Source organism: Penaeus monodon, chromosome 10 (assembly GCF_015228065.2).
Source record: "Penaeus monodon isolate SGIC_2016 chromosome 10, NSTDA_Pmon_1, whole genome shotgun sequence".
Lineage (NCBI taxonomy): Eukaryota > Metazoa > Arthropoda > Malacostraca > Decapoda > Penaeidae > Penaeus > Penaeus monodon.
Window position 1 is genome coordinate 151,915 of NC_051395.1, and position 13,865 is coordinate 165,779.

A 13,865-nucleotide genomic window follows, 5' to 3' on the forward strand; every position below is an offset into this window, starting at 1 on the left:
AAAGTTATGTAATACACTTGTCTTGGAATAATTACCAAAATTCATACTTCAAAGTAAATTTGTAGACACTTCCAAGGCTTGTAAATTTATCAAGGTTTATATAATTGTGAACTCATAACACTTCAATTTTTTTTATGTTATGTGTATATATATATACCAACTATGAACAGTGTAAATCACATCAGTACAACAGGACATATTGTAAAAAGTCAATTTCAAACATAACCCCTAAAATATTTATTTCAGAGACTAAATATACACTGCCAAACATTATCACAGCCTAATGGATATATCTGGGAGGTGTAACTTTACAGAAATGTATACACTGTTGATTTTGGCCATGTTCATGATGGCCCCTTAACCCTCAAAATAATGTCTATGTACTTATATAATACCACATTCTGAAGGCAGAAAACTATGTACAACATTTTAATTCTATGACAATAATTAACTGTGTTAATTCTGTTAAAGCTTCCTTGTTAAACATAGTAAGAACTCCCTTAAAGAAGACATTAATTAGCAGTTCAACAAGAGATATAATGATGAAAAGAGAGATAATAAAGCAAATGTAAAAAAAGAGCATTTTCAAAATGCTTTTACAAGTGGTTTTCTTTATATATCTGCATATTCACCTAAAAATTCTTTATAAACATACATATATAATAATGATAATAACCTGTATGTGCCATATGCTACTTCACACGTTCAAAGGAAGTCAGCCCTGTTATTCTATAGCTAGCAGTCTTGTATGACATAAGCATGCTCTGCCTACTATGTGAAACGGCTTTGTACAGCTTGGAAACAACAGGGGGAAGAGGGGCGATTCCGGACATCTGAGCAAGTTGATCATTATAGGGCCATTGTATGCTTCCCATTTTGTGGAAATGTTTGGATGGCTGGCCAAAGTTGCAGTGGCCCTCGAAATCTTTCTGGACAAATTCATTCATCTCCTCTTTGCTGGGTAAGGCATATGCCCCTGTAACTGTTTTTAAAAAGAACTGGACCTACAAAGAAAAGAAAGATATGTAGTTATATGTTTTCTATTTCAACTGGATTAGTTTTGCAGTTGTTTAGTTGTTTGTATGTGGAATGGATCTTAAAGGGTTTATTTATGAATTCCTAAGAGATGTCTCAATATAATTTTTTGTTAATAAAAGCAAAGAATGGAAAAATATCCATCTTGCATACATATAATACACACAAAACCTTTGAATATATCACCCTACTAATGACACAAGTTGAAAATAGGCTTTTACCATTTTTTTCCTCATACTTCATGACTATGGGATGGAATACAAAAAATAGCTGAAGGGCTCCTTTCCTGGCTGGATGCTGAGCAGATGGAAGGAAGGAAGGAAGGAAGGAAGAGAGGGAGGGAAGAAGGAAGGAAGAATGGGAGGAAAGAATGAGGAAAGGATGGAAGGAAGGAAGAAAGGATAGATGGATGGAAGGAAGGCAGGAAGGAAGGAAGGAAAGAAGGAAGAAGGATGGAATAAAGGAAGGAAGGAAGGAAGGATGGAATGAAGGAAAGAAGGATGGATGGATTTAATGATGGAAGGAAGGAAGGAAGGATGAATGGATTGAAGGAAGGAAGGAATGAAGGATGGAAGGAAAGAAGAAAGGATGGAAGGAAGGAAGGAATGACTGAATGAAGGAAGGAAGGGAGGAAGGAAGGGAGGAAAGGAAGGATGGAAGAAAGGAAGGATGGATAAACAGAAGGAAGGACAAAGGAAAGGAGGATAGATGGACAAATAGCAGAATGAATGAATGAATGGACAAATAAATATAGATAGCTATATAGATGGACAGAGACATGTACGGATAGATGAATGGATGGATATACCAGCAGATACATAACTAGACCTATATACAAACACATGTAAGGATGGAAAGCTGGATAGACGGATGGAAAGATTGATAGAGAGAAGAGAAGGATGAAAGGAAAGAATATGATAGAGAGATGGTGGATGTGAAAGCAAACAAGTGAGTCCAAGTTTATTAAAGTTTGTTCCCATTAAACATTTATATATGTATTTAATTTTGATAATGCTGATAGTATATAATTTCCTACATATCTCATGAATAGCCCCTTTTGATTTAAAAAAAAAAAAATGTATATATATATATATATATATATATATATATATATATATATATATATATATATATATATATATATATATATATATATATAAATGAACAGAAACTTCTTTTTCATGACATAGAAATGCCCATTTCTCTGCTGAAGTAAGAAAGAAAATGAATGACTAGACAACTACTTCAGAATTAATTAGGTAACAGGTTGTTGGGTTTAATCTAAAAACATCATACCTTGGATTCACATATTTTGAGATTATTTTTTCAGTCTGGATCTATACAAGCAAAGGTATTATGAATCTCTGTGTAATGTCTGTAAGTTGAAATCTGTATTACCTGTGTCGGCAGACAGTCAGACAAAAACAAATGACAAATACCTAGAAGAAATGCACAATCACAAATGCAATCAGCATGGACACACTTTTTTCACAAGAATGACTCCGTGAATGACTCCACCTATCGTATTCACGGAAAATAATGCATCTATAACTCAATAACCCAACTGTAAAATGACCAAAGTCTACTTTCCCTGTAATCTTTATCAATTAAACTTCCACAACAGACAGTAACTAAAGGACACTTCAAGAAACCTTTTGCCAGGTCTTCTCAAGTAGCCTGCTCATCAAGTTTCTTATATCTGAATTCTAAACCTTTTACTTAGAGAAACTAGAAACTTTGAATCCTGCTGAGTCTGTTCCTGCTGCTCTACTTTTCAAATTCATTGAACCTGTGCTGCTATGATGAAGAACCTGTCACATCTCATATGTTACATTTAAAAAAAAAAAAATTCTTTGTGCTTTCACTTAAATACGAGTTGATGCTTTTTTATGGAATGCTAACATCTGAAGATTCTTTGATAAAAAGGAGACTACTTCCCCCACTCCTATTAACGACTGGAATTTTGACAGAGTGCTCAAAAAATGCCAAAAATATTTCCACTTCAAAATACCTTTAATAGCTATGAATCTGATATGGATAAATAGACACAAGCTAACAACAACAGATTAGATATTTGTCTCTTATAACACTTCTCTCCCTGCTTTGGGGATACTTTATTATACCTGCCTCTAAAAAAGGGCTTTTCCTTGACAAATTGCTGCAAAAGATTGTATCAAAACAAGTTTACAAATGAATGATATGAACACAGAAAAAATTCAGATTTTAAGCATTTCAAGGAACCTAAATAATGCAACCTAAAGAAAACCGATCCCACTCACCTGAAAGTCAAACAACGGGAAAGGACATATCTGGAATGGTATGCCAATAAAAGCCAGCGACGGAAACATGGAATGTATCAGATGCTTGTAAAGTGGCTTCACAACGTTGTCCTCTATCATGACATTGCAGTCCTTGTTAAGGAAGGGGAAGGTGTATTCATAACCTGTAATAATAAGTATGCCTGAGTATAGCCTTATTTGTAATTTCATCACTCTTACTCTCACTTTTTACTCTTGTAAAGCCCTTCCACTTAGTTAACCCAATGGATCTGAGTGATATGAATGTCATGTCACAAAAAAATTTTGCTGAGGGGGCCAGGTGACATGTGGTCATGAGAAAATTTGACACAAATAAAAGTATGCTACGTATTGATACTTTAATTGCACAGAGTTGTACACTATCAATGGGGATATGGTCTGTTACCATCATTATACAGAATAATCATCATCATCAATAACGGTATGCTCATGTTTGAGCAGCCGTGGACCTCTCCACCATCCTTCGCCACTCAACTCGATTTTGCGCTTTTCTTTCCACTTGTACCATCGACAGCCCGCAAATATCTTTGATGTTGTCGCTCAGTCTTGTCTTCGGTTTGCCTCTTCCTCTGTTTCCTATCACCATCCCTGTCAGCAAGTTTTTCTCAATACTCTTACTTCTCATCATATGACCAATAAACTTTAATTTCCTTTTGTTTAAGATGTCCAACAGCTGGTCTTTACAATTTATTTTTCTCAGCACTTCATCATTCGTTTTCTTCTCTGTCCAGTTAATACGTAGTACTCGTCTGTAACACCACATTTCAAAACTAGTGATCTTTTTCTTGTCTATCTTCTTCAGCACCCGACACTCAGAACCATATGATGCAATTGGGAAAACTAATCAGTTCAATAACCTCAGCTTTGTCCATAAGGTAATGCTTCGGTCTTTCCAGATGTATTGAGAGCAACTGTGGCGTTTTTGGCAATGGTAATTCTTCTTTTTATCTCCAGTGAATCATTATATGTATTAGTTAAAACAGCTCTAAGATAAGTGAACTCTATCACATTTTCCACAACCATTCCATTGATTGTAACATGTTCATCATTGTTCATTGCCGGTTATCATTGAATCTTCATGATCTTAGTTTTCTTGGCATTAAGAAACAAGCCAGCCTTTTCGCTTGCTTCTCTAACTTTATGTAGTAGCTGTTGTAGTTCAGTGATACTGCTGGCAATCAAAACTATATCATCGGCATACCTTAGATTTGATATTTTGTATCCTCCATCTACAGTTCCCTCAAAATTCTCTAGAGCACCTCTCATAATTGTTTCAGAATATATGTTAAAGAGGTGTGGAGACAGAAATACAGAATAATAAATAACATATAAACCTTGGAAAATGGTAAAAGAGCAAATAATTTTAATGCAATGTAGCAGTACGACCCACAACCTGGAGCTCCACATACTTCTCAGGTTGGGTCACACCAGGTCCACAGCCTCATCCTAGCTCTCTCACCAGCAGGCGCTTCTCTTGACTCCTTGCAAAGACCTGACTGGCTGACATGGCTCTCTGATTGGAATGTAGGCTCCCCTCATTCCCTGTTCATTTACACAACCCCCATGTACAGTACTAAACCTAAACTTCATACAGATGGGTATGCCTATAGCTGTTATGGACAACCTGCCTGTCATGCCAGGCCTGGGTATACCTGTCACAGCTCACTCGGCGTTCACACCAGTGACAGCTATCCTCATCATAGCTGTATGCCTTTATAATGGACTATTTTCAAAGTTGTTTGTATGTGTGTGTGTGTGTGTGCAAGTGCGTCTATTAATGTAAAAGTGTGCATATTTTTTTTTATTGTGTTTTTATTATCAGTATGTGTAACTGTGCGTGTGTGCGTGTGTGTGTGTGTGTGTGTGTGTGCGTGTGTGTGTGTGTGTGTGTGTGTGTGTGTGTGTGTGTGTGTGTGTGTGTGCGTGTGTGTGTGTGCTGTGTGTGTGTGTGTGTGTGTGTGTTGTGTGTGTGTGTGTGTGTGTGTGTGTGTGTGTGTGTGTGTGTGTGTGTGTGTGTGTGTGTGTGTGTGTGTGTGTGTGTGTTTTTTTGAGAGAGAGAGAGAGAGAGAGAGAGAGAGAGAGAGAGAGAGAGAGAGAGAGAGAGAGAGAGAGAGAGAGAGAGAGAGAGAGAGAGAGAGAGAGAGAGAGAGAGAGAGAGAGAGAGAGAGAGAGACAACCTGCCTGTCATGCCAGGCCTGGGTATACCCTGTCACAGCTCACGCGGCGTTCACACCAGTGACAGCTATCCCCATCATAGCTGTATGCCTTTATAATGGACTATTTTCAAAGTTGTTTGTATGTGTGTGTGTGCAAGTGTGTCTATTAACCCATTCCGATGGGTGGTATGTACGCACATGCCATGGCATGGCGGGACTATCTGCCGGGGGCATGTATGTACATGCCATAGTGTATGTATGGACATGCCATGAGTTATTTTTTGTTACAATCACAGCAAAATATGCGTGTGTATATGTGTGTGTGTGTGTGTGTGTGTGTGTGTGTGTGTGTGTGTGTGTGTGTGTGTGTGTGTGTGTGTGTGTGTGTGTGTGTGTGTGTGTGTGTGTGCATGTTTTTTTTTTTTTTGAGAGATATAGAAGAGAGAGAGAGAGAGAGAGAGAGAGAGAGAGAGAGAGAGAGAGAGAGAGAGAGAGAGAGAGAGAGAGAGAGAGAGACAGAGAGAGACAGAGAGAGACAGAGAGAGAAGGGGGATAAAAATGTAAGAAAAGTAACAGCAAGAAGGAGAAGAAAAGAACAAGAAAGAAAGAGAAGAAAAGAGAAAGAGCAGAAAAGACTGTGAAGAAAAGAGATAAAAGTAGATCTACAAGAAAAGAAAGCAAAGATGAATACTGCACCCATTTTGAAACCAAACAAAACCACACCAAATCTCTTCATGATATAAAATCCACCTTTTAATCCTCACTTCTTTCATTATATCTAAGAAATACAAGTACATATACAATAACATTAGAGCGTCGGACTCAAGACTGTCACGAAGGCAATCTAAGTTCGAGGGTTCGAGTCACCGGCTTGGGCAAGGAACTTCACCTCGATTGCCTACCTAGCCACTGGGTGGCCAAGCCAGCCCAAGTCAGTGTTGGTCCCAAGCCCGGATAAAATAGAGAGAATGATTACCTAAAATGGTAACACCGGCACTCTCCGTGGAAAGGAACTGGGGACCCTACCACGTACTCACTCCAAGAGCATCACAACATGAAAACTACAATTAAGTATCATGCTGTGACCACGGTGGCTCAGACATGAACCTACTGTTAAAAGAAGAAGATACAATAACATTACTTACCTGTACAATACAAAATAATGTCAACCTCGGCAGAAGTTCCATCTCGAAAAATAAACCCATTCTCAGAGGCTGCCACCACGCCACACACCTGACGGACATTGGACGGCAATTTGGATGGGATTGGTACAGGCAAATTATGCGACAGTAAAATCTGGAAATGAAAAAAAGATTCTTAATGTTGTAACTGATGAGAACTACAAAATTATATGGGCTTCCAATTATTTGAAACAAATGAGGTAGGTAGAAATTGGAAACACCCCACCTACAGGTTCTAGAGGTTACCACCTCCCCCAGCGTGCTAGGAATTATATTAACGGTAGGTTCATGTCTGAGCCGCCGTGGTCACAGCATGATACTTAACCCATTGCCGATGGGTGGCATGTACGTACATGCCATGGAATGGCGGGACCATCTGCCGGGGGCATGTACGCACATGCCATAGAGTATGCATGGACATGCCATGAGTTTTTTTTTGTTACAATCACGGCAAAAGATTATTTTTTTGCCAGTGAAAGTGTGATTAAGTCGGTTCTAACACTTTCTCATTTTTACCATGCAACAAACAAAAAAAATGCAACAATGACAATTTCAACTCCGGACTATAGACCGAATAATGATCAACTATGGAGTCTATATAACAACAAAAATGCCCTTCAGTCTCGATTTATAAGGAAGTTTGGCAAGTAGAGACTGTAAAAAATAATGAAAATTGAAAATACAACATATCTTCGTAGTATTACGAAGAAAATGCATGGGATGCTGGTATTTGGCATGAGTGGTCGCGCATGCTCGGGCGACGATATAAGCCCCCGGCAGCGAGGCCCAGGCCACTATGAATGCTACCCGTCAATTATGGGTTAACTGTAGTTTTCATGTTGTGATGCTCTTGGAGTGAGTACGTGGTAGGGTCCCCAGTTCCTTTCCACGGAGAGTGCCGGTGATACCTTTTTAGGTAATCAATCTCTCTATTTATCCGGGCTTGGGACCAGCACTTGACTTGGGCTGGTTTGGCCACCCAGTGGGTAGGTAGGCAATCAAGGTGAAGTTCCTTGCCCAAGGGAACAAACGCGGCGGTCGGTGACTCGAACCCTCAAATTCAGATTGCCGTCGTGACAGTTGTGCTAGGAATAATAGGGTCCTAATCATCAGAGGGTAACATTTGTAACCACGTAAGTATAAATCTGAATATGTGTATATATATATATATATATATATATATATATATATATATATATATATATATATATATATATATATATATGAATATGTATATATATATTTAAATATGTATATATATTTAAATATGGGGCCGCGGTGGCCAAATGGTTAGAGCGTCGGACTCCAGACTGTCACGACGGTAATCTGAGTTCGAGGGTTCAAGTCACCGGCCGGCACATTGTTCCCTTAGGCAAGGAACTTCACCTCGATTGCCTACCTAGCCACTGGGTGGCCAAGCCAGCCCAAGTCAGTGCTGGTCCCAAGCCCACCGCTCTAAATTGCCAAGAAAAATCATGGAAGCCCATGATCGTCAAGGCCGCGGTGGCCGAATGGTTAGAGCGTCGGACTGTCACGACGGCAATCTGAGTTCGGGGGTTCGAGTCACCGGCCGGCGCGTTGTTCCCTTGGGCAGGGAACTTCACCTTGATTGCCTACCTAGCCACTGGGTGGCCAAGCCAGCCCAAGTCAGTGCTGGTCCCAAGCCCGGATAAAATAGAGAGAATGATTACCTAAAAAAGGTAACACCGGCACTCTCCGTGGAAAGGAACTGGGGACCCTACCACATACTCACTCCAAGAGCATCACAACATGAAAACTACAATTAAGTATCATGCTGTGACCAAGGCGGCTCAGACATGAACCTACCGTTAAAAGAAGAATAATCATCAACGAAACAAACGGCGGCTCAGACATGAACCTACAGTTAAAAGAAGAAGAATCATCAGAGGTTCCTGAACACTACATTAGATCAGTTCTTTGGTGCTTAATCCCACTGAGCCACTGAACATATTTTGAATTAAAAAAGTACAAAATCTAAATTTCATAAAAAGAACAAAATGAAAATCCTGGTGCTGGTTCAAAAGTAACATGACCAAACTTTGGATACATTTTCTTGCAGATTATGAATGTGATTTGTTGGAACCAGTTGACATGAAATATAGCCCCTTAAAAGTTTAATATTAGTATTTTGATAACCTCAATTATTTTAGCTTGATTTTTTTCTAATAAGATTCACTGTCTGTATTACTCAGTGTTATGCTAATTTAAAGAAACATAAAAACAAGATCAATGTAAGTACATTTCAAATATTCAGCATAAATAAGATGAATACAGAAAATTATATGCAGTAACAACAGAAATTAATTTAAAAACAAAACAAAATTTCATGTTTCTTTCTGCTTTGTATCCATAGTGCCAAATCACTGCCAGACAAAATGAACTCTTAATCAGTATTAGTTATATACCTCTTTGGCATATGGAGCAAGCTCAAGCATAATATCAAGACCGGACGCTGATGCACCCAGCACAACCACTCGGCTTCCAGCATATGGAGAGGGTTCTCGGTAATTGTGGCTGTGTATCTGGCGTCCTTTGAATTTCTCTATATCCTTGATGACAGGGAATCGTGGGACAGAGTAGTGGCTGAAAGGGTATTAAGTTATTAATGATAAATAAATAAATGGTCCTTTAATAAAGCTGAGCAGTTAGAAAGCCTATAGAGTTTCTGAGTAAAAGGTTTCCTAAGGTGCTGAGATATAATGATTTTACATAATTTGAAACAATTTGTTGAAATTTTTGAGATGTAGTAGTTCATGCATCTTTTAAATAGGAAATAATTCAGCAAGGAGGAGAAAAACTAGAAATCCAGATTGAATATTAACATTCCTTAGATGACAATTAGAACAGAACAATAACATATTATTCTTTATCAAAACAAAAATTATTATGATCTTTAATTAAGGTACAGCACATAGAAAAGATTTACCCATTGCAAACAAGGAGTGCGTCACAAACAGTAGTTGAGAATTCTCCGGAGTTCAGGTCTTTTACTTTAATGGACCAGGAAGGGGGGCCATGGTCCTTGATTATAGGTTTTACTTCTTCTACATGGTGATTGAACTGTTAATAAATTTTGAGAGAGAGGCTTTAGGTACAGTAAGCCATAATCAGTTGCTTGTAGGAATGATGTGTCTAGGGTGGTAAATTTTGACCATTTTAACCCACCGAGGCCAGGATGGCAAAACACATCCAGTGTCCACTGTGGTGCTTATTTATTCATTGTTTATACGCTTAGATGGCTCCACAAAGTGCTTAGTCACCAATTACTATTTCTCTCTCTTCCCTGCTCACCCTTATCATCAATTTAAAAAGAGACATTTTTTATTGCCATTAGTACTATTAGAAAAAAAATCCTGAACACTCAAAGAAAGGGTGAATAACAAAAGGTTACATAGGCATACTAACTGGCTCCTTATTGGCTAATTGCATGTGGAAACATCTATGTGCACGTACGTGCACACACACACACAATATATATACACATATATATATATATATATATATATATATATATATATATATATATATATATAGATAGATAGATAGATAGATAGATATGTGTGTGTGTGTGTGTGTGTGTTAATTGTGTATGTGTGTGTGTGTGTGTGTGTGTGAGTGTATGGTGTGTGTGTGTGAGTATGGTGTGTGTGTGTATGGTATGTGTGTATGGTGTGTGTATGGTGTGTGTGTGTGTATGGTGTGTGTGTATGGTGTGTGTGTGTATGGTGTGTGTGTGTATGGTGTGTGTGTGTATGGTGTGTGTGTGTGGTGTGTGTGTGGTGTGTGCGTTTGTGTGTGTGGTGTGTGTGTGGTGTGTGTGTGTGTGTGTGTGTGGTGTGGTGTACATGTGTGTGTGTGGTGTTCTTGTGTGTGTGGTGTGCGTGTGTGTGGGTGTGTTGTGTGCGTGTGTATGGTGTGTGTGTGTATGGTGTGTCTGTGTGTGGTGTGTGTGTGTGTGGTGTGTCTGTGTGGTGTGTGTTTGTGTATGTGTGGTGTGTGTGTGGTGTGTCTGTGTGTGGTGTGTCTGTGTGTGTGTGTGTGTGTGTGGTGTGTCTGTGTGGTGTGTGTGTGGTGTGTGTGTGTGGTGTGTTTGTGTGTGGTGTGTGTGTGGTGTGTGTGTGTGTGTGGTGGTGTGTGTGTGGTTGTGTGTGTGGTGTGGTGTGTGGTGGTGTGTGGTGTGCGCGTGTGTGGTGTGCGCGTGTGTGGTGTGTGCGTGTGTGGTGTGCACGTGTGGTGTGCGCGTGTGTGGTGCGCGTGTGTGCTGGTGTGTGGGTGTGTGTGGTGTGTGTTGGTTGTGTGTGTGTAGTGTGGTGGTTTGTGGTGTGGTGGGTGGTGTGGTGGGTGTGTGGTGGGTATGTGGTGTGTGTGTGGTGGTGTTGTGTGGTGTGGTGGTGTGTTGGTGTGCGTTGGTGTGCGTGTGGTGTGTGGTGTGTTGTGGTGGGGGTGTGTGGTGTGTGTGTGTGTGTGTGTGTGTGTGGTGTGTGTGTGTGTGTGTGTGGTTGGTGTGGGGGGGTTGTGTGTGTGTGTGTGTGGGGTGGTGTGGTGTGTGGGTGTGTGGTGGGGTGGTGTGGTTGTGTTGGGGTTGTGGGGGTGTTGTGTGGTGTTTTGTTGTGGTGTGTGTGTGGGGTGGTGTGTGTGTGGTGTGTTGTGTGTGTGTGGTTTGGGGTTTGTTGTGGGTGTGGGTGTGTGTGTGTGGTGGTGGTGTGTTGTGTGTGTTGGGGTGTGTGTGTGTGTTTTGTGTGTGTGGGGTGTGTGGTGGGGTGTGTGTGTGGTCTGTGTGTGTGTGTGGTGTGTGTGTGGTGTGTGTGGTTTTTGTATGTGTTGTGTGGTGTGGTGGTGTGGTGTGTGGTGTGGTGTGGGGTGTGTGGTGTGGGGTGGTGTGGGGTGGGGGTGGTGTGTGTGTGGTGTGTGTGTGTGGTGTGTGTGTGTGTGGGGGGGGTGGGTGGGGTTGGGGTGTTTTGTGTGTGGGGTGTGGTGGGTGTGTGGGTGGGGTGTTTTGTGTGGTTTTGTGTGGTGGGTGTGTGTGGTGTGGGGTGTGTGTGGTGCGGGTGTGGTGTTTTGGTGTGGGGGTGTGTGTTGGTGTGTGGTGGGGTTGTTGTGTGTGTGTGTGTGTGTGGGTGTGTGTTGTGTTGTGTGTGGTGTGTGTGTGGGTGGTTGGTGTGTGGTGTGGTTGTGGTGTGTGGTGTGGTGGTGTTGGGGGGGTGTGTGGTGTGTGGTTGGGGGTTTTGGTGTGTGTGGGTGGGGTTTTGTGTGTGGTGGTGTGGGTGTGTGTGTGGTGTGGGGGGGTGTGTGGGTGTGTGTGTTTGTGGTGTGTGTGTGTGGTGGTGGGGTGGGGGTTGGGGGTGTGGGGTTTGTGTGTGTGTGGTGTGTTTTGGGGTGTGGTGTGTTTTGTGTGGGTGTGTGTGTGGGGGGTGTGTGTGTGTGGTGGGGGTGGTGTGTGTGTGGGTGTGTGTGTGGTGTGGTGTGTGTGTGTGGGGTGTGTGTGGTGTTGTGGGGGGGTGTGTGGTGGGCGTGTGGTGTGTGTGTGGTTGTGTGTTGTGGGTGGGGTGTTGTGGGGTTGTGTTTGTGTGGTTGTGTGTGTGGTGTGTGGGTGTGTGGGTTTTTGTGTGTGTGGGGTGGTGGTGTGTGGTGTGTGTGTGTGTGTGGTGTGTGTGTGTGGTGTGTGTGTGGTGTGTTGTGTGTGTGAATTGTGTGTGATGTGTGTGTGTGGTTTGGTGTGTAGTGGTGTTGGTGTGGTAGGTGTGTGGTGTGGTGTGGTTGTGTGGTGTGTGTGTGGTTGTGTGTGTGGTGTGTGTGTGGTGGGTGTGTGTGGTGCTGGTGTGTGGTGCGTGTGTGTGGTGTGGGTGGTGTGGTGTGTGTGTGGTGTTGTGTGGTGTGTGTGTGTGGGTGTGTGTGGTGTGTGGGGGTGGTGTGTGTGTGTGTGGTGTGTTGTGTGGTGTGTGTGTTTGTGTTTGTGTGGTGTGTTGTTTGTGGTGTGGTGTGTGGTGTGTGTGTGTGTGGTGTGTGTGTGGTGTGGGTGTGTGTGTGTGTTTTGTGTGTGTGGTTGTTGTGTGTTGTGTGTGTGTGTGTGTGTGTGGTGTGGTGGTGTGTTTGTGTGTGTGTGGGTGTGGTGTGTGGTGTTGTGTTGGTGTGTGTGTGGTGTGTGTGTGTGGTGGTGTGTGTGTGGTGTGTGGTGTGTGGGTGGTGTGTGTGGTGTGTGTGTGTTGGTGTGTGTGTGGTGTGTGTGTGAGATGTGTGTGGTGTGTATGTGAGATGTGTGTGGTGTGTGTGTGTGGTGTGTGTGTGGTGTGCGTGTGTGGTGTGTGTGTGTGTGAGATGGTGTTGTGAGATGTGTGTGTGAGATGTGTGTGTGAGATGTGTGTGTGTGAGTGTGTGTGTGAGTGTGTGTGTGTGTGTGTGTGTGTGTGTGGTGTGTGTGTGTGGTGGTGTGGTGTGTGTGTGTGGTGTGTGTGTGTGTGTGGTGTGTGTTGTGTGTGTGTGTGTGTGTGTGTGTGTGGTGTGTGTGTGTGTGTGTGTGTGGTGTGTGTGTGTGTGTTGTGTGTGTGTGTGTGTCACACACATACACATATATATGTATGTATATATATAAATGCTGCATTCAATAATACATGTACCTTGCAGCAATGGTTTAAAAAGTAGAAGCTGTTTTATGCATGTGATCTATGGTTAGCTGGTCTGGAGAAGCATCACTATTATGTACAATCATTACCTTATTATTACCTTATTATTATTATTTTCTTTTGTTAAGCAATGATTTCAATTATATCTGGTGTTGTATGTATCACACAAGGTATCACATGTATCCTTATTTCCATGTTGTAGTGTCTAAAGCTATGAAATTACAAAAAAAGGTTGATTAAAAAGATTGATAAGGATACTAATATATTACTGAATTACATGTTTCATAATTGTGTAATTAATGAACTGAAATTATTCTGCTTCAAATACTATTTCTAAAAAAATAATAATAATAATCACAAGACACAATATAATATAAGAAAAAAAAAGAAAAAAAGAAAGAAGATGAAGAAGAAAATGTAGGCCATATTAAACAAGTAAAGACAATCTGTCAAGAAGGAAGGTAAACAAAATCATGGAAAAAAATTGAAAAAGAAATCCTGTATGTGATACTTTTTCTGCTGCTAGTACACTTT

The 13,865-nt window shown here is 41.3% G+C and overlaps 1 protein-coding gene across 4 annotated transcripts in view; it reads right to left on the reverse strand.

Moving 5' to 3' along the window:
• Window positions 1-213: 213 nt before the first annotated feature.
• Window positions 214-13,865, reverse strand: part of LOC119577715 (flavin-containing monooxygenase FMO GS-OX5-like) — an 18,038-nt gene continuing 4,386 nt past the window's right edge. For all 4 annotated transcript variants that reach the window (XM_037925268.1, XM_037925270.1, XM_037925271.1 and 1 more), the window contains exons 4-8: window positions 9,638-9,771; window positions 9,117-9,294; window positions 6,655-6,805; window positions 3,315-3,478; window positions 214-1,004 (exon numbers count right to left, since the gene is read on the reverse strand). In XM_037925268.1, the coding sequence (XP_037781196.1) occupies window positions 693-1,004; window positions 3,315-3,478; window positions 6,655-6,805; window positions 9,117-9,294; window positions 9,638-9,771 (939 nt within the window). In that variant the 3' untranslated portion in view covers window positions 214-692. The remainder of the gene's footprint in view (window positions 1,005-3,314; window positions 3,479-6,654; window positions 6,806-9,116; window positions 9,295-9,637; window positions 9,772-13,865) is intronic.